Source organism: Balaenoptera acutorostrata, chromosome 16 (genome assembly GCF_949987535.1).
Source record: "Balaenoptera acutorostrata chromosome 16, mBalAcu1.1, whole genome shotgun sequence".
Classification (NCBI taxonomy): domain Eukaryota; kingdom Metazoa; phylum Chordata; class Mammalia; order Artiodactyla; family Balaenopteridae; genus Balaenoptera; species Balaenoptera acutorostrata.
The window spans coordinates 60,571,325-60,593,320 of NC_080079.1; the positions used below are offsets into that span (position 1 = coordinate 60,571,325).

The 21,996-nt window shown below is 38.8% G+C and overlaps 1 protein-coding gene across 1 annotated transcript in view; it reads right to left on the reverse strand.

The window, feature by feature from the left end:
- Positions 1-21,996, reverse strand: part of KAT6B (lysine acetyltransferase 6B) — a 184,531-nt gene that overhangs the window by 29,962 nt on the left and 132,573 nt on the right. Inside the window, 8 exon segments of the mRNA XM_057531181.1 lie at positions 8,648-8,741; positions 12,212-12,373; positions 15,596-15,737; positions 17,828-17,943; positions 19,508-19,629; positions 20,622-20,930; positions 20,933-20,966; positions 20,968-21,553. Coding sequence (XP_057387164.1) covers positions 8,648-8,741; positions 12,212-12,373; positions 15,596-15,737; positions 17,828-17,943; positions 19,508-19,629; positions 20,622-20,930; positions 20,933-20,966; positions 20,968-21,553 — 1,565 coding nt within the window.

The window sequence follows — 21,996 nt, forward strand, 5'->3', positions numbered from 1 at the left end:
AATCGAAACAAGTACAAGGACACTGCTAACCACACTTGCGACGTGACCAAGTTCATAACTTGTAGGCACAAAACTGGGTCATCTGCAGCCGTCTTCTAGCAGCACACACCAATGACAGACTCAGTTTGTAAACAGTATACATTCCCCACGAAAGCCAAAGTGAAACCTCTCAACATATAAGATCATAGAAATGAACAGCAAAGGGGATTTCCTGAAATGAGTGCCTAACTCATTCCACCACTCCTAATTCCTCTAGAGTGAGTTCTGTGCCATTAAGTGCAACCCTGACACATCGTACAGTATTTTAATATTGAATAAAGAAAGCCAAGAACTGAAGCTGCTTACAAACTTTTATGATTAGCCTACAAATAAACAGACAGTCGTTTTTAAAATGACTGAAGGTACAGCTGACAATTTATGTAATTGACAAACGTCATCTGTATACCAGTCTCAAGAAAACTATAGATTTACGTTTGTAGACTCTTGGACCCAACTGTCATCTACCCTTTATAGCTCCCCTAAGAGTAAGTCAAGTCTGAAACAAAGAAGAAAAAGTTAATACAAGATTTAGAATTCTTATGATTCAAGTTAGTATGTTTGATTATTTTAAATTAGGAAAGAGTATTGAATTTCATCAAATGCCTTTTCTCAGCTTGTACTAAACAACCCATCTGGCTATCACTTTTTGTTTTCTCTTTGATTTTATCCATCAGTGCTCCCCTCTCTTCTTTCTGGCAATGCTCCAGTCTCTCTAGCTTAAAAACAAAAACAACCTACAGCCCTTGATAGTCGAGCTTTTTGAATCTGCTTCTTTAAATTCCACTTATACACAGTCCTCCAAAGTATACTTTTTACACCTTATCTTAACCTTCTTCTCTGGGGCACTGAACAGTGGCTGGGGAGTGACCTGAGACAAGTTTCTTAGTGTCTCTGTGACCCGCAAAGAGAGATGATAACAGTAACCAACCTCCTAGGGTCTTTGCAAGGATTAAGCGAGTTAATGTGTGTGATTCGGGTGACAGTGCCTGACACATAGTAAGTGCTCTAGAAATGTCAGCTATGATTATGAGTACCATTGTTGTTGAAATACTGACCTCTTTTGGCTTCCCTGACACCATTTTCTCTTGATCCTCTTCCTACTTCTGGACCCTTTACAATTTTCTTGATGACTTCATCCTCTATTAGCCCCTGGAATGTTGGAACTCCAAGAACGCCATCCTCAGCCCCGTTTCCCTACACTCTCCCTGGGTTGTCCTCATTCACACCTATGGTTTCAACCACTAGGGCACGCCCACGATTCCCTGTAGGCTCCCACTACTGCATACCCTTACTGAACTCTGAACTTCATGGGAAGCTGCACACGGATGCCTAAAATCACAGCAAAGGCAACATGGCCAAAGCTGCACTCCCTACCTTTCCAAGCTCAGTTCATTCACTTATTCAACTAGTATTTACTGAGCACCACTAGGTGCCTGGCAGAGTTCTACCTGCTGCAGAACGAACAGGAAAACACCTGCCTCATTTCCACACATCCTCATTGCCACTGCCCTACATCAGCCTTCCCGGACTCTTGCTTCTTAAATTAATTTGCTTTTTAGTTACAACAAAAGGTATAAGAAAATTAAAATTGCCTGTAATTCTAATTCTACAGATAATCTGGAAGTGTATTTCCTTTGTTTCTGTCCATATACTATTTACATAATCGAGAACATATTATATATACAATTTTGAAAGCCACTTATTTATCATAAGTATTTTATTTTATTAAAAATTCTTCAAAACATAATTCTCAATGGCTAATAATATTCCATTATATGAATGTACCGTAATTTTCTCAGGGGAATGGTTCTCTCTTACCTTTGAATACTGAGGTTATTCTGTTTTTGTTTTTTTTTCCACTGTCAGTAGTTTCCTCACCCGTACAATGAGGTTAAAAGCACACATCTCAACAGCTGATGTGAGGACAGAATGAGTCAGGGCTCCTAGGACAGTGACTGGCACATATAGACACTCAGTAAATGTCAGCAATGTTGCTGTCCCCAGTGATTTTCCTTTTCTGCACATTCTGTGTTCATGTCCTCTGCTCATTTTTCCATTAGGGTTTATGTTTTAACACTATCAAACCTTTACTTTTATATTTTTTTAAATACTACAGATATCAAAACTTTGCCTGGTATATTTGTTGCAAACATCTTTGCCATTATGTTTACTTTTAAATATTAATACGTTTTCCTACATAGAAGTTTTACACTTTTATACAGTGAAGTTTATGTATTTTTTGTGTGACTTCTTTCATTCTTTTAATGCTTAGGATGTCCTTGACCATCTAAAGATCAGATAAATAATTAGATATCCTTTCTTCTATTGTTTTTCTTTTTTAAAAAATTATTTATTTATTTATTTAGCTAGTTAGTTTTAAAATTTTTTGGCTGCGAGGCATGTGGGATCACAGTTCCCCGACCAGGGATCGAACCTGCACCTCCTGCATTGGAAGCACAGAGTCTTAACTGCTGGACCGCCAGGGAAATCCCCTCTTCTTCTTTTTTAATGTCTTTATTTTTTATTTTTGTTAATCCCTAAGTCTTTAATCTACTTGGAGTTTCTTTTGTTGTTATCCAAACATCTAACATGTTTCCTTACATGGCCACGCTTTTGAATATGCTGTTTCCCTCAGCCTGGAATGTTTTCACTTTAACTTCTCATGCCATGAGCTCTCAATATCTACTGTAGAAATGTACTGCCCAGCAATTGATGGCTTGTCACTGAACTTGACCACCCGGCAAGAGCTATGTCTTCTTCATTTTTGTTGCTGGTATATAGCAGAGTGTAGACTAAGGTGCCCCAATCAACAAATGTTAAATGAAGAGGTAAGAAATGAATCTTCTCATCCGTCTCCATTATCCAGTTTAGAATCTGATAAATGCATTTACACAAACACACAAGTAAGTGCTGATGCCAGCCTCTTTCACCATGACCTGGCACAATTCCTGCAACCTACTGCTGAATCAGCTGCTTTCCCTGGGTCTCTCCCAGGTCAGTCAAGGAGCATGGGTTTTGTATCCTGCTCCCCAGGCAGGGTTTTGGCTCTGAAGACTTGAGTAAAAGCTTGTTATCTGCTGGGCAATGGCCCAGCCAAGCAGAGTCCTAAAAAACTGGAAGTATATATAACAGACTCTCACCGCTCTGTAAGAATGTATCAGTCAAAATCTGCCCAAGCTACTTACTATAGCACTTTTAAAATTGTGACATATTGGAAACAACCTATATGTCTATACCTAGGAGACTAGGTGAATAAAGTATATTCATCCACATACATACATCCACACATTGGAGAACTATGTAGCTGTAGAAGAAAATAAGAAGATCTCTATGAAGTAGCATGGAGTGATTTCCAGAATATATTCTTAAGCGGAAAAAAGCAAAACATAAAAGACTATGTATAGTATGCTACCTTTTGTGTAAGAAAGGAGGAGAAATTAGAAGACACACATCTATTTTCTCATTTGTACAAAAAGAAACACAGGAAAGATAAACTAGATACTAATAAGATTGGCGACCTGCAGGAAAGGGTCAGGAATGGGACTGGGGGAGGGAGTGGAGGAGGGGAGTGACACTTGTCTGAGTATACCTTTTAATATAGTTTCAACTTTGAAAATCATGTTAATGTTTTATAGTCTTAAAAAAAAACAACACAAGGATAGAGAAAAACTAAAGTGGATAACAAACAGAAACAAATAAGCCTAACTGTATTTCAAATGAATAATATAACCTCCCTGAAGGGGGAAAAATTTAAAAGAACTAACCTAACTAACATTTGGAAACAGTACTTGAACTAAAAATACACTCAGGGTAAAGTCAAAAAGAGCTACATACAAAAACTGACCTCTAGTTAGGAGGTTTGTTTTACACAGTGGTATGAGCTCGCAATTCTAAAACTACTTAATGTGTATTCTAGGACTGAGTACATAAATAAATATACTGTGGGTAATGGAAGTCAGGTTTCTCACTATCAGAGAAGACAGTTACAAACGCAGAAACGTGGAAGGATAGACTACAACCTTGCAGTGGTGTTGATCTGGAATGCAAAGGAAGTGGCTGAAGGATCAGACATGTCAGAAGGGCACAGGAGCCAGCTTGAAGCAGTTCCCACTGAATAAATCTGGGGCAATTTGAACATCAAAATACATAATGGTAGCAACAGGTTATAATCCAAAGAATAAAATAAAAATCCATGAGTAGTCCATAATTATATAAAGACTAATGAAATAAATGAAGTAATTATTTAACTAAAAAATTAATAAAGGAAGCTCTTCCCTACAGCCAAATGTCAACAAATAAGTAGAATATACAATGGGATTTTAAAAATCACCAATTGGTAGTTACCAAAGTAATAACTATTTTAGCTAAGAATCATAAATAAATGCTAAAAGTAGTAGGTGAAAATTGGATGAGAAACAGGATATTTACACAATCCCAAAGTATCTTCTTACCATATAGTTACTGATTACAAAGGGAAAAATGTTATTTTACAATGAAGAAACCTGAAAGGCACCACCCGAAGCCAGTGATGGGACAAATAAATGATCATGTAATCCTGATAAGAGGCACTGAGGAGGACCCAGCAGCACTTCTGCGATATTCCTGCCAAAAAATCGAGAACTTGAATATGACCATGAGAAAACATCAGACAAGCCCAAATTGAGGGACATTGTACAAAATAAATGGCCTGTACACTTCAAAAATGTCAAGGTAACAACAAAACAAAACAAAAAAATGACTAAGGTATTATTCCAGATTACTCAAGAGACATAACTCAACATGAGATCTTGTACAGGGGAAAAAACATTTTCCCCCCCCTGGAAAAGGGCATTAGTTGAAAACTGGCAAAATTTGAAATTTGAACAAGGTAGAGAGATTAGATAATAGTGCTGAATCAACATTAACTTCTTGGTTTTGATAATTTGTGGTTACATGTGAAAGCATCTTTGTTTTTAGAAAAACACTCTGAAATAGTAAGGGTAAAGGTGCTACAGGTCTGCAATTTACTCTCAAATGATTCCGAAAAAGAAATACATCTCAATATGATAGAGGGGGATGGGGAGGGAGTGGGAGGGAAATAAAAGCAAAAAGCAGATGTGATTAAATGTCAATATCTGGGGAACTGGGGTAGAGAGTATATGGGAATTCTTGGTGCCATTTTTATAACTTTTCTCTAAGTCTGAAATTATTTCAAAATTAAAGGAAAAACAGTAAGCTGGATAAGGCATTGCTGGGCAGCTCTGGCAGCAGGGGCAGGGCATGGCCTGGCAGCTGCCCCAGGATCCAGCAACACCCTGGGAGGAAAAGCAGCTACTTGCCTTGTCCTGGGAGGCTCGGAAGCAGGAATCACAAAAGTTTCATGGGGCAGGGGCTTCTCTGAACTTTTGAGATGCGTGGTGGGAATGGAGAATGTGTGTGTGTGTGTGTGTGTGTGTGTGTGTGTGTGTGTGTGTGTGTGTGTGTGTGTGTGTGTGAGAGACAAGTCACTCCTTCCTCTAGCCACTTAAGTTTTGGGCAGAGTTACAAAACCCATGAGTTGGTTTATGAGCAGACTGGGAGTTGGTGCCCTTTAGTCACTGCGGCAAAGCTCTGCAGATGACCTCCTGGGAAGCCCTGCTCAGACACATCCCAGACAAGCTGTCCTAGGAAGAGACAGACAACAACATTATTCCAAGGACAGCATTTGGTCCTGGGATGACCATTCCACCTCTTGATTGTCCTGGAGAACAGTGTTCAAAGCTTTGGATTCACAGTTCTTTACATACACACAACACATCATTTTTCGCTCATGTCTATGATCCAGTGTGCCAATGGGCAGCTGGGCAGAGAACAGCTTTCCTTCTGTTGTTATCTTGTTTTGGCTTCCTGAACCAGCAGTGATTATAGACAAAATAAAGACTTCCTGCCTTACCACTTTCTTTGAATTACTGAAAATACCTCCCCGACCAAAAGACCCTCAGGCTCACGTACAAACAGAAATAAAATAAATCTAACTGTTAAAAGGTTCCTTTAAAAAACAGAGCAGATTTTAGAAAACCTGTAACCCCAGTTATCTGTTTTTCCCTGAGTTCTGAAATGTAAGGTTGACAAGGATTATGCGAGGTCATGGGGTTTATCTCCTACTTCTGCAAAAGACTGGATCTAATCATCACAGAAAGATATTTATCTACTATTTTAAGTAACTCCAAAGAAGGAGATGCTATCAATTTTTTCAGCAGCCTACTCTATCTTCTTTAAAACCTGTGTAGCCAAGGAATTATTTTTTCGCTTTAAATTGAATTTCTGTTGGGTTTATACCAGTCCCCATTTTCTTTGAGTGCTATAAAATTCTTCCCCTGGTTTTCTCTTCTCTGAAGAAATAGCACCAATTCCCTTTCAACTTTATTCAAATCATTCATCATACTCCTTAACCCACTCCAGTGCAGGGTGATACCAAGGGTATATGAAAGAGAAAATCTAAAATGACACCTGCAGCACTGCATTGCCTGGATGCACCCTAATGGAAGGCATTTATCATGATGGCCCTGAGCCATCCAGATAGGTTCCACTGTGTTCCCTAGTTCATGTTTTAAAAAAACAGAGTAGACTCTAATACAGTTTTCACTAAAATGGCTAACATAAAGATTTAGCATTTGAAGGGAATGTCTTTGTTCCTGGGTTGTTATTTTATGCGTAAGGCCTCAGTACCAGATCACACTGTACAAGTAAGAGGCTACTGTATTTAGAGACTTGCATTTTTACCCGGTAAGTACCAGTCCCTTTTAAATTTTAGGTGGAAAGTTATCGTGGGCAGTGACCATTATCACTTGGGAGATTCAATACAACTTAACAAAAATACATCTAATGCAGATTATTGAGTGCACTGTCCACCTGAATACAAAAAAGGTATCCAAGGAGTTTACAGTAAGTTGGAAGTATGACACTTATATCAAATAATTACCACAAAAGAATGAATTGAGTCTAAGTGCTACACTGCAGAGATATGGAGCAAAGAAGAGAACGGGATGAAACCCCAGGAGGTGGGATCAAAAAGAAGAGGCTCCTGAGCTAGCTTAACAATGGGTAGGATTTTGAACAGACAGAGGCTGGAGAAGGAAGAAGTGGTCATTTCAGGAAGGGACTGCACAAAGAATGGAAGTATGGGAACCTGCTCAGAATATTTGAGCAAATGGAGATTAATATATGAAATAATACATGAAAAAGCCTAAAACATAGGCTGGAACTAGCTGTTGGAAGATCTTGAATATTGAGCTAAGAAGTCTGCCTTACTCTGTAAGCATGCAGATACTATCCAAAGTTTAAGGCTCGAATGGCTGCTATGCATACCAGAAATTATAGTATTTAGGAACAACTTGTGAACAGTGGCCCCAAAAAACTCCAAAACAACACAATTGGATTTGCCCTTAGAACTCATTACAACTAGGACTGTAAAATAAAAATGGTAAACTTCTGGTAAGATGGCCCTCCATGGGATAACTAGATCAAGAAAGAAGAGTAAGACTAGGGTAACAAATTAAATAACTAGAAATGTCATCTGAAAATGTAAAAATAATCAATAAAGATACTTCAAAAAAGAATATCCTTCAATGTCAATAAATTATACAAATCCGTCCAAAGCTGCTATACGGTTATATCTTACACCCAAACTTTAACATTTCAACATCTAATAATATAGATTTAGACTCAACATGTTGCTTCATGGTTTTTCTTGAGGACATTTACATTTTGCTTTTGCATCTGATGTACCTTATGAAGATTACATGATCTGCTATATTTTCCTTCTTTCAGTTTAAAATCTTGTTATGAAGAAGCACACAGTTCCTAGCGACAGATTTTTACAAGTGATTATTATCATGGGATACCCCACCTTCGTGTTATCTGGATACTTTGAATCCATTCTCCAAATGCAGCCTTAAAACTACATTAACACATCCAGTATAATATAAACAAGGAGAAAAAAACTACCAGTTTTTAAAAAACATTATCCTATGCGTACTTTAAAATAGTATTCCGATTTTTACTGAGGAGACTCAGAAGATAAAAATGTGCATAAAAAATATTTCTTGGGCAACCTCTAGATACGAACATTGTAATAATTTCTGTAATAGAAAAGGGAAATTAACAAAACAAGATATTTATTTCTACCAGACAGCCTAGAAGGATAGACTACCTAAAGAATTGTTTTTCTGAAGATAAAGATCCCTTTCCTGCTCTGTACTGCACAAGATTATAGGCAAAATTTTAGAAAGCTGAAAATCCTTTTAAATAACAATTCCTTTGGCTTTAATCACAAATAATTGCCGCTTTTGGTGCTAATGAGCATGAGCCCCATAGAATGGAATGTAATTCTGCCGGTTCATTCAGGGTAATGGCTTTGCGAGCTGGTGACACTGCCGAGAGATCGAGTCTCAATTTCCTAGAGTACAATAGTGAGCAGCAGTACATTTTTCACTTGAGGAAGATTTTCTAACCTATGTAAATATAAGTAGAAAACCCGTTATCTATTGATAAAAACAACAAAGTAGGTTAAATAAAGTTTTATGTGCTACTCTCCTTTAACAGCCATCAGCTCCCTGGATCATGAAAGTAAATAAAGTACTTCACTTACTGAAATCAATGAGAAACCGTCCAAATCCTTGCCTTTGGTGCTGGGGCATGATCATTATGCAGGAGACGTTATACTTCTGCTGGCAAAGCTTTTCCTGAGGGAAAGAGAGACAGAACAAGTATGTCAGAGCGCTGCTGAAGTGGGCAATTCCCTGCACCTGCCATCGTCCTTGTATCACGGTCCACTAAGGTGAGCCAATGTGTTAGGTCAGGATCAAGCAGAATAATCCTACCGTCTTAATCAATCAAACTATCAGCTAACAACAAACTATCCACTCCAGGTATGCCTCTCAATTACATCTTTATTCTTGAATGTCAGTACCATGAAATACGAATAAAGAATCCAAGGAAATGTGAGTCAAATGAAACAGAACACAGACAGTATGGAAGAAATGTTTTCCGTGCTCAAACAACCTGGGAGATGGGGAGGAAAAAAAAAAAAAAAAAAATCCAGAGAGTCACCCAGCGGGGTCAGTTAGGAATACTTTGCGAAAGGCCCCAGTGAAACTAAAATACTGTATGTGTGGGTAGACTTGCACAAATACATTTCTCCTATGAGTAAACAGTCAAAGTAAAAAGCTGGAGAAATAATTAATCTGCATTTCAAAGTAGGACAACAAAACAAAAAAGACAACAGCAACAAGAAATCCCCAAGCCTCCAAACCAAAGTGGAGGCCAAAATATTACCAACAGTCTGAAACCAGGAGGAAGACTGGAAAGAATATGGTGGGAAATGGTTCTTATAGTTCAGGAAAAATTTGCAATTTTCATGGGATGTGGCATCAGAGCAGCAATATTTTCTTCAGGGTACACAGAAGCCGCCAAAACCTACACAGAGGAGATCTGGAAAAGGCTTTTGAGGTTGTGAATGCTCTGGCCAAATATAAACCACAAATTAGATTGACCACAAATGGTACTAACCACACCAAAGAATTACTTAGGAACACCCAGATCTTTAATGAACCTATTTGAAAGATCACAGGAAATGGTTGTAGAAAAAACCCTACAGGGAAGAATTAAAGATTCCTTTGCGAAAAAGATGTGCTCCCGAATTTTGCACATTTGTAGCTGTCTGTGAAGTCTCCAAGAAATGAGGAGGAAGAAATGATGTGTGTCAATTTTCCTAAGAAACTGGATTGTCCATCACTGGCTGTGTACATCTGTGGCAAAGATTCAAATAATTAGTCTACTTTGCAAAGTCAGACAAATGGGTCACAAATCTAAAAAGAGATGTACTCTGGGTTTAAGGATTCATCCTTGATGCCAGTCTTTTCTTTGTCCCAAACTATTCTTACTTGTATAAGATTTTTGGCAATCCCACCCAAGAGTTGTCCTTCCCCCCCCCCCGCCCCTGCCCCCTGCCCTTTAACACATTACTACAGCTAAACTCTAATCTATGGATAAAATAACTCCTCCTTCTTTCCTTCCTGTTCTGTGTCATCTATTATGTGCTTGGAAAGTCACATGCGTGTAATGGTTTACACTGAACTTTTCTAGGTCATCTTGGCCATTCTCTGGCTATAACATCTAGAATTTGGTTTAAGTATAACCCCAAAGGGCCATAGTCCGTCCTTCACACTCCAATTGACATGTTAGAATATGGTTTAATTTGCATCTAGTCTTTTAACATGGCTGTTTTTTTAGATTAATTTTTGTTTTACTGCACTGCCAAAGAATATAATAGTATTCCGGGTATAGTAAGAAATGATAGTAGTTGCTGCCATACTATAAAAGAAACTGTGACAAAATGTAAAAACTTTAGCTTGTTCTAAGTAAAATGTTGGGCTCCCTGGGAGGAAGAGAGGCAGAGATTCGAACCCCAAGAGTTACCATGAACTGAGACCCAGAGGCCAACTTGAAACAAGGCAGGACAAGGGCAGCAGGCACCACTGAGCATCTGTTTTTTTTTTTTTTTTTTTTTAAATTTATTTATTTATTTATTTTTGGCTGCTTTGGGTCTTCGTTGCTGCGTTTGTGGAGAACGGGGGCTACTCTTTGTTGAGGTGCGCAGGGTTCTCATTGCGGTGGCTTCTCTTGTTGCAGAGCACGGGCTCTAGGCACGTGGGCTTCAGTAGTTGTGGCACGCGGGCTCAGTAGTTGTGGCTCACAGGCTCTAGAGTGCAGGCTCACTCGTTGTGGCGCACGGGTAGTTGCTCCGCAGCATGTGGGATCTTCCCGGATCAGGGCTCGAACCCCTGTCCCCTACATTGGCAGGTGGATTATTAACCACTGCGCCACCAGGGAAGTCCCTGAGCATCTGTTTTTAAACTCAGATACATTTAAAGAAACACCATTTTTGCACAGGAAGGACAGTTATGACCACTATTCTTTTCAACTCTTTGGAGAAAAAGATGTTTACACATGTATACAGAACGTAAAATGTTTTATAAGTTATATTTCCTAGTTACTGTTTCACCTTGTGTTAATTCTCTATCATCTTTTGAATCCATAACCTATAAAGTTGACTTTCTTCTTTTTCGTTTTAGAGCTTTACCAAACATGTGGATTAAGGCGTTGGGGCTGTTTCCCACGAGTGCTGTCACTTACTCCTATTTTTGTTTATGGTCTCTGGATTGATTCTTAAATTTAGAAAAACTTCCGTATGCAAAGGACCTTCATATATATTCTATCTTTTGATCTTCCATGAAAATGACACTTCCATTAGGCATTCCATTTACATTATGCAACAGTAGAGTCAGTGAAATTCACTTATCACCTAATATGCACACATACATCATAAAAAAAATAAGATACAGGGTTTGGATCATTTACCTTCTGCCTGGAAGTCTTATAATTACCATCCTGGCACATTAAACTATTTCCTAAGTACCTAAGAAAAGTTAAGCTCATTACCTGGTAAATATCTCCAAACTCAGATTTCCATTATTGCATATGAGTTATTGTTTCTCAGAAGCCTTTGAACAGGAGAATGTGAGAGAATTGCTCTGAACCAGTGAAAAAGACAAACTACATCCACTCACTATGTCAAGGGCTCCCCTATGTTAACAGCTGGAGATAACTTAGGCTTTCTAAAGGTGAGGCTGCTTTAGATCTTAAAACAATAGCACAGAGAATAAGAGACAAAAGAGTAAAACCAGCCATTATATTAGCTTAACTGTCCAAATGCCAACGTTCTAACTCACTGAGATACTGATGACCACAGAGGGAATGCAACGAGGAGAAATGAGAATTATCTTTTAAATGCTACGTTGCATTGAAACCTTCATGTTGACACCACTTGGGGGGAAAAGGGAAATAAGCTTAACATTTAGAAAATGAAAGATGCTAGGTGGTCTGCAAGGCAGCAATTATAACGTTACGTGAATGCTGACAGTCGAGACAGCAAACAGTGCTGAGGCCCTTTACACACATCCTAGGCACGATGCTTATTGTTTTTTTTTTGTTGTTATTGGTTTTAATGAGCTCTGAACAAGAATCTGAGCTTTTCAGAAACATGTGTCACTTATTCAAATTAGAGTCATAAAAAAAGCCCTGTTTGAAGAATTGGGCTCTACCAAAAACATTTTGAAAAAGAAAATGAAGGTCATACTGGCTCTTGTTTTACCTTAGAGAAGTATCCAACCAGATGACAGCCCTTTTCATCATTTTTTGTAAGGACATAAAAAAGGAATGGCTCGACATCATAATACAACGTTTTGTGGTCCAGGAAGAGCTTGGCTAACAAGCAAAGGTTTTGGCAATAAATTTTGCTCATATTCCCATCAACCTAGCAAAGAGAAACAGACAACATTATTTAACATAAAAATACCACTCAATATAAAATTGTTTCTTTTATACGGTATTTTGGAAAGTATATAATTTTATTTCCAAATCCCAAACTGAGCGATTAAAACACTCCATTAACCAAGTATAAAGTTTACCAGAAAATAGCTGTCATTTGGCAAATCAGAATTCCACCTTTTCTCTTAAATTGGGGTAAATTTTAGGTAGCTTAAATTTCTCTTTACACTACCTGAAGAAAGGCCACACTGCTAACAAAGAAGTAACTTTTATTTGCAATTTATTACGAGTAAAAAATGATTAGGCAGGTCCTCTCTGTTTGAACCAGGTAAACTGGAATTAAAGAAATGTAAAACGATCAAAATACTGCTCGAGGAAGTTAAACTTTATGTTGTTTTCAAAAGGGCTTCACATAAAAATAAAATAAATAAACTGTATTATCCTGATTCCTTAGAAGTGTGGATTAACAAAAGAGGCTTCCATTTTGGTTTTATTCCAAGCATCATTTTAAATATAATTAGAAAAGATAAAATTTCTGTGTTGGGAATACTTACAGAGAAAGTGAGATGAATTTCAACCTACAATAAGTACCATGATTACAGTCTACTTCTCTTCAAAATAAAAGAATCAAGCTGTGATACTGACGGTTACAGACAGGAGGCTAGGCACAAATGTCAATTTCATGGATCAAATGTAGTTACTTGTTGAAAACAGAAAGCACAGCGGATTCAAGAAGAATTTCCCTAGCACTTTTCTTAGGGGAAATGGATGTTTGCTAACCAGAGCTCTTTAACAATGAACTTGACCGTTCTCAAGTCTCCTGTGGACCAAACAGGTTCTCATATTGCAAATTATTTTTAGACTTCATATAACTATTTCCCTTGGATGAGACCTAGGTCCCACACATGGCAACATAATCAAATATGGGCAAGGGGCACAGAGGATACAATTCTCTCTTTAATTAAAGGAAGTTTTTATGTATCTGGGAGGATGGTCCTTTTGGAAATGGTAGCGTATTACAAAAAGACGGAGATGTATGTATCCCTGAACCAGAAAAATAGAGAGATGACAATGCTGAAGCAAAATTCTTATCGGTTGTGAAAGGTCTAAAATGGCATGCTTTCAAGAGGGATAAAGAAAAGATAGGAAAGTAGCAATCTGTGATTATTATTCATTTATTTTATAAGTTACTTAGGACACTGCTAAGAGAAAACTTCCTACATGCTGTACTCTTAGTATTAACTCAGATTCTAGAATAGGGACCTTGGCACTTACCCAATCCAATTCCTTCAATAATTTTTATGCATAAATTTTACAGTTCTGCTTCTGATTTTTCCCCTTTCATCTCTGTATGGTCCCAAAGCACCTACCCTGAAATAGACCATTCTTATCAGGCTAACAAGACTGAGTCTCTCTTACTCCTGAGAAGACTCTCTCTGGATTTATGAGAGTTTCACCCCCTCAGGCAAGAATTATGCTCATTTATTTAACAATTACTTAAAGCCAAAAATGTGTTTTGTCCTTTGAGAAACAATGAGACAATGATTTTCATTTTCTTTTGGTTAGAAGAAAGCTTCCAAGGCATCAAGGAAGGTGCCAAAAGTTAAGTGGAACTTGTGACATTCATTAATTAAGGTTCAACTGAGAGCAGCTCTGCTGTCTCAACCTGTTGGGGCTGGCCAGGTAGCATCCCAATAGTAACAACAGGAGGACAGCGACTTGCATTCGGCTTTCTCGTTAGCCCGGTGGGCCTCACTGGGGGTGACTTTTGTCCCCCAAGGGACACTGGCTATGTCTGGAGATGTTTTTCGTTGTTCTGACTGGGGGAGGCGTAGTGCTACTGGCATCTAGTGGGCAGAGGCCAGGGATGCTGCTAAACGTCCTACAACGCACAGGATGCCCCCTACGCCAAAGAATCATCCAGCCTGAAATGCGAACAGTCCCCTGGTTGAGAAACCCTGTGCCTCCCGCTTAGTAAGAACTAACATATTATCAAATCTTCCTAGCAACAATACCCTTCTTCCTTCAAGCTTGCCGAAAGAGCCTGATATAACCAGGAAGAGGAGCTTTAAAAAATCATAAGATACAGTTGGAGTTACATGCGTTCTCTGATGAGTCTTGGGGGAAAAAAGTAATGGGCCCAAGACTGTCTGAGAGAGGAAGCCTGGTCCATGAGAGAAACCTATGTATGACCCTCCCCTACGTTAAATTTAATGCAAGACATTACAGACAAGAATTAAAGAGAAATGTGGGGCAGAATAATAAATTTCCAATCTGAACAACTCAGGAAAAGAGAATCCTAAAGTAAAATTGTATTTCAGAGAAAGAAGATATCATATCTGCTGTGCAAGGAAGGCTTGTTCTGAGCATCCAGGAATGAAAGCAATGTACCAAGATGGGTAACAGAGAAGAAAATAAGGCAGGGCAATGGAAGTGCTCAACCAGAGTGAGAGAATTAAGAAGGCCTGTGACTAGGCAATAACAGGAAAAGAAGGCATGGCCTCCTCAAGGTACAACTGACTCAGCTAAGCTGGATCCCTGAAACCGACAATAGAACATGATGAAACAATGAAATGATACAGCGGCAAAGACCTTCTGCTACTAAATCAATTCTGAAAACACAAAATGTCTTCAAGAACACACAATGACAGACACATGGCCACAAGGGGTTCCTGTGAACAGCACAGTTCTCCAGGGGTGGCCATCTACCCAGATGGGGGTCGGGGGAGTCCCAACATCTGCTGGGGTCTCACCAAAAGGATTATCTACTCTGCCAAGAAATGGATGGAAACACAGGTGGTTGTGTATTGAGGAGATATGTACAGCTGCTCAATTCCCTGGAAGAGTGAGCACCTGCCAGACATTGGCTGGAGCTGCTGAACAAAGCTAATTTCTCCTGCCAAAGAAAGTAGAATTTACAAAGAGCTGAGGAGACCATAAATTCACTGGCGAATATATCTGGTGCAGACAGGGATTTGGGAGAAGACAAAAAAGTTAATGTGATGGAGTAGGAATTCATCATCAATCTCAACGGTTGCTTAATATGGTTAGAAAAACATTCCAAAACATGGAGATGTTTGAAAAAGCAGTCTGAATTTCAGTGCCAAAACCGAATATACTTTGTACCTTCTACGAACAAATCAGTACATAGTCAACAATTAGAAACACTAGGTTTCAAATGCTGAGTTTTTTATTTACACATGCTTACCTCAAATACTGAAAGGTCTTTCCTTCGGTAAATTTCATTTGCTGGAGGATGAAACCATCCACATTTCCTTGAGTGTCTTAACAAAATATTTTTACTTTTCATATATTTAAGACAGAATTCACACAGGTAAAGCTTTGGTAATCTGTTGAAATTTTAAAATCAAAGAATATAATCAGATTGATTATACTCCTAGGGAAAAATATTAAATATTGTTCTATTTTCTCTAAGCCATAAAAAGGCTGTATAATAGTATTTGAAAGAAGTAGTTTCAACAAAAGAAAAAGAAAAAAGAAAGCCAGTAGTAAAGAGAGCGTACAAACCTTATATTATTTTTCAATCTAATATTTGCTGCCTTTACTTTGCAAACAAATAATTTGTTTCCTTAGAAATGTCCTATAGAAAGAAAGGTTTTCAGACTTGGAACTATGACTCTAAAAACAATGGCGTCCTGTCATGCATGCATATTTTTTAAATTTCAGACTTAATGTCATAATTTCAACAGTACGTGTAATCAGTGGTGTAACTATAACAATCTTTTACTCAGAGAGAAGTGAATTCATTATTTTTAAAATGATCTGTGTACTTATAAGGCAGAGAAGTCCCAGAATTTAGTTGTTTCCATTTCTTATGGATGAGGTAACTTTAAAGTTATCATCAGTTGTACATGGTCTAAAGGAGTAAATACAGTCAAGTCAAAAGACCTTATTTGTTCCTACCAATTCCACCAACTCTTTGAATAACATTAGACAAACAGCTTTCTCTCCTCTGCTGACTTTTTCTCCACCTTAAAAATTATACCATTTTTTACTTGTGCCCTATCATGCTTAAGTGGACATTGCTAATATTTACAAGAGAATGTTTAAAAGCACTTTCAACGTCTTTGGGGTATAAAAATGGGGAGCAGTGTTTTGGGAAGAATTAGATACAGACACAGCACAGTAATCTCAAATCTTGGATTCATATGCAAAATTATTCAAAGCTCTTAGAACACATGACTTATGATTACCCATACAAATAAAAGCTCATAGGTGTTTTTCAAAAGTTGTTAAGGAACATACAGCTACGTGATATGAACTGGGAAGAGAAACCAAGACTCCTCTTAGTTTGTCACTTAACTTCTAGAACACCCTGCCCGTTTTCTCTGATGATTGGGCAGACACCCACCAGAAAGAGAAAAGGGACGATATCTATTCTAGAAGAAAAGCAGATTTGTGATTACCAGAAACTTTGCAGCCTAAAGCATTTGAGGAGATACTAATAAACTGTGCCCTGACATACCTGAAGGAAGAAATCTGTTCACAAGATACCCATTTTTAGATACATTAGTTCAAGACAATTTCACAGCTAATCTTAGTTCAAGACAAAAGAAAATTCTAGTACCATTATTTTCTCTTCATTTTTAACAAGTTAGTCACAAATGGCTCTAAAAGTCAAAATTTGGGGAAGGGTCTCTTAAGGCTACCCATGCCCACCTACTTTCTCCCATTTTTCCTTCTTTTGCTATAATTTCTCTAAAAAAACTTGACAATAAAATGCCAGAAATCAGAGATAAAACTAACAGGCCTAATCAGGAAAATGAAAAAGACAACTGAGAAGAAACTACCAAATATTTTACAATGGCTAATTTTTTTTTCTTGATTTGGTTTCTTACACAAACAACACTTCCCCAATTAACCAAAGAGAAAAAAACGATCTAAAAGTTAAAAGGCAAAATTTACAACACCTGTGTAACTAAGCAGTATAAGGTGTTTACATATAACAGTGAATACTATAAGAAGGTACTGGCGAAAGTAATAGTTTTGGAAGCACTTAGACTTGACTATCGGGACGTCCCTGGTGGCACATTGGTTAAGAATCCGCCTGCCAACACAGGGGACGTGGGTTCGATCCCTGGTCCGGGAAGATCCCACATGCCTCAGAGTGACTAAGCCCAAGAGCCACAACTACTGAGCCTACGTGCTGCAACTACTGAAGCCCACGCACCTAGAGCCCGTGCTCTGCAACAAGAGAAACCACCGCAATGAGGCGCCCGTGCACCACAACGAAAAGTAGCCCCCCGCATGCCGCCACTACAGAAAGCCCACACGCAGAAACGAAGAACCACTGCTGCCGAAAGAAAAAAAAGAACTATTAAAATTTATGTCCTAAAAATCACCTAATTCCAGCTTTAGAATGTTCCTTCCTCACATATGAGACATTAAGGTTGTATACCTGCCAGGCTTATTCCATTACCTTGCATATTCCTGTGGGTAAGGCGAGGAGTACCAGGTTTGGATTTCATATTTCCCAAATTCTATTACAGAAGGGTACCGGCCACAGTCTTCTACTCCACTTTCACACTCTATTTTCTGTCAGGCAGAAAGAAAACAAAATATGAGGATTTCTTCACTTACGTTTTGGTTCTTTCACCAGTGGATACGAAAATCTATCAAGACCAGAATACTGATCGTAATCGTGAATTTTCATGTTGTTGAAAAAAAAACATTATAGGCCCTTGTGAAATAATAATCAACTTTGTATAAGATTCATATATAAATACCCTAAGAAACAGTATTACCAAGATAGGAAATGAATACCTGTTAATACATACAAATGTCTACTGAACTAAATATAACGATCTGCTACAATGTATTAAAACTGAGGAAATTAGAAGATGTGGCTGTTACACACTGTCACACTGTTACAGTCCCCTGTTCCTCCACCAAGTAATATTTAACCCGACTGTAGATAAATAATCAATTGCGAAGTTTGCAGTTTGATTCCCATCTCCTTTTACTCCCATGCAGGAGGTTAAGAACTCTGCCGGCCTGATTCACTGTGGCATTCCCTGGGTCTAGTCCAGTGCCTGACACAGACAAGAAATGTTCTTGAATGAAAACGCCAGTGTTACCAGGTTGGAAAGAAAGGGCCTTAGATTTAGCAGTAACTTTCAGGTAATTGCCTGCTGTTCATCACGTCTATATACGAATGCCAGATATGGTCCCTCAAAATGGTAATATTTAAGGACTTCAAATCTCAGTGATGGGGGGGTGGGGCGGGGGTGGGGGGGCGCGGGATTTAACATTTTATCTTAGCCAAAGGAAACACTACAAAGAATGCAGAATGAGGAATGGAAATATCCAATGGCCCCTCAAGTAGAAACAAGCACAAGTATTTAGCCCAAGTGGTCGCTACAAAAAATAAAGCTTAAGAGCCTATAGATAGCCCCCTACTCCCCATAAAAGGAAGTGAGGTGGGGGTGGGAATCTATCCATGAATGTGGTGCCCTGGTAACAGAATGTGGTCTATTGACAGAAGAATTCACAATCCATAATAAATTTGTCTTTGAGAAGTCCCACAGCCTTTCCTTTCAATGTTTTGCTGACAATAAGCTATGTAGAGTTAATATTTTAAGGGGGATCATTTAAAGAAATTACTGGACAATGAAAATAAAAGTGATTACAACTGATCATGCAACACGATGTTGCCTTTGCCAATGCCCAACAGTTAAAATCAGGAGACATTTTTCATATGGCTGGCCACCTGTGCTGGAAGAAACATCGGTCAATTTAAAAGTGATGTTCTTCTTTTTGTGAACGATTTAAAAGGGCTATTTTCTTAATTTGAGCAAAAATAATAAGAAATCTATTCCTTCACCCCTAGAAGCGTTTTTCAAAATCTGGCTCAATAACTGCTACTCTGGCCTATTCTGTGAGACCCACTGAGCCATTACCAACTTCTAAGAGTGGAGACAACTCTATATAAAGTCATTACTTTCAAATGTAGAGTCAACAAAAATGATGGTAACAGTTAAAGAACCACAAAGGATTTTGAGGGGGATTCGTTATAAAATCAAGGCAGTTAATTTCATAGTACTCATATATAAAGGTCACGTATTATCCTCATTACTAGAATGCAGTATCCTGGCCTTACCTCCCAAGACAGTTCCTGGGCCTGCTTAAAAACATCCAAATCCTCTTCAGTAACGGTATCCTTGTTTCCAATCACATTTATATCTGTACTTTCTTGTTTGATGCTTATTTTGATTTCTGTATCTGTCATTTAAAACCAGCAGAAAGTGTATTCACTGACTTGCATCATGAATAACCACCATATAATTATCAAAATGGCACCAAATTAGCAAAGTGGGCAAATATGGATTTTTTTTTAAGCTTTATTAGCTTTTACGTCTAAGCACTGCTCACAAATCCAGCAGTACCTTTTCCCTGCTGTACTCAAATTGTTATTTGAATTATCGCTGTTGTCATCTTTTTATAGCTTCGACAAATAAATGACGGAAAGAGCGAGCAATACAAAGCAAAATCATAGTTTTCAACCAAGATTAGAAGGCATATCAATGTCTAGGTATAGAATTCCCATGATCACGTTTGAGATAATAAAATCTACCACTTTGTCCAAATGACACATTTTTTGGCTTTTGTTCTATAAAGGACAGCAAATGTAACGGGCCAATTTGTTAAATGAAATCATGAAATCAGTTTTCTCCCTGAGGTGAATACACACACAGACACACTCACATCCAAAAGCACACTTCACAGAGTCACAGATCAGGCTTTGTTGAGAAGGAAGCAGGATGAATTTTGTCATGAGAAAGCAATGGACAGAGGGAGACGAGGAGCTGATGTCCCCACTGCCGGAAGCACGGACAGCACATGGCCACGCAGCGCTGTGGCTGAAGAGGTAGCACGGGGAGGAACATGGCAGAGGCGTTAACAGTGGCTACTCATGCGGGACTACAAAGCCATAAGCAATGCTACGGACGCATCTGGGGGGTCCTAGTGTCACTACAAATGGAAATAAGTCATAAAAAGTGGGAGAGTATTAGTTGGAAAAACAACATTTTGGAGGTTTAGTCAGCATTAGAAAAAGGTCAAAGTTTCACTGCTTCTGTATGAAAGTGAAGTGAGAACAAGAGAAATAGCTAAGACCTATGTGACAAATAGGAATTGACTGATTCTTTTTTTGGGGGGGTTGGGGAGAAAGGGACGGGACGCAGGTTTGGTTGGAGCTTTGACCTTTTGCTTACCATCATCCTGATCAGGTTTAATCCTTCCGTCTGTCAAGCTCCCCTTCCCTGGTGAGGGGGTCCCCATCTGAGGGGTCACTTTATATTTTAACCTGCCTAGCATCCTGTGCTTTTTAAGGAAAGTTGTTCGCTTGAAGTGAGCAATTGCTTTAAAAATACGTCCTCTAGCCATCCCCCAGCTAGAGGAGGAGGGGTGAGAAATAAATCTACTTCTAATATCTCTTTTTCCAAAGAAATGGGCTTTCGATTTTGCCGTGGAAGGGAATTCGATTTTACGACGCATACGTTTAGGTGGTGCATAACTTGGGTGTCCCTTTTGGCGAGACTGTCCCTGAGTGGTATAGATATGAGAGAGCCCATCAAAGAGTGCCTTCAGCTGGCTGTTATTAGTGAGACTGCTAAAGGAGGGCACGCTAGACTGGCTGGAAGAACTCTGGGGAGAGGTAGAAGAAACAGAAGTGCTGGACTTTTGTGAACTGGGGCTCTGACCAGAGATGGGGGTTGCGGGTGGGAGTGAAGAAGGTGGAGGTTTTAGCTTTTGTGTGGTACCTGGAGCCAACACATGAGAAGTGCATGACTGTTTCTGAGAGACCTTTTTCCTTGGACGATAGTGCTTTGAAAAGTCTATTATTTCACCTCGTGATCTGCGACCATCAGGTGATGGTGTAAAAAACTTAGTAAGGCCATCAATGAGCCCTTTGGTTTTCTTGTTAACTTTAAGTGTAGAGGCAGAAATGTAGGTGGAGGTGGTGGTGATTTTGGTGGTGGCACCAGGCCGAGTGGGGTCTGTAACAGCCAATCTGCTGCTTGAGTCCTTCCCAGATGCAGCATGACCAGATGAAGGTGTGGTACAGACTTTAGTCTTTTGACCCCTACCAGGTGACCCCCTTCCTGTGAATGCATTCATGGATCCTTCATCACTGGTTACAGACCTAGGCAAAAATTTAGAGAATAGTATCAGCATTTAATAATAGAATTATAAAGGTATCTAACACAAGTTTATAGCAACTAGATGCATTCAATGTGCTTAAACTTAAGAAACTGAATTGCAACCCGAAGCGCTGCTTGTGTGTGTGTGCCTCCACCTAGGTGTTTCTCTGTTGAAACAGGTTGCAGCCCCTACATTGGCATGTCATGATTCTCCCAGGGCCCATCCAACAGGTACTGTTAGAATCATGTGGAACCAAGGGCAATATGGATAAGAAAATTTTTGAAGAGACTAAAAGATCACCCAATGCTTTCATTATAATTAAATAAAAACGTGACCCCTTGTGTCGTCACAAGTAATTATGATTTCCTGAAATGTCTTTGTTAAAGTATGAAAGGAAATAAGTCATAAGTATTATCTAGAAGCAAAAGAAGAAGCTTATCTAAT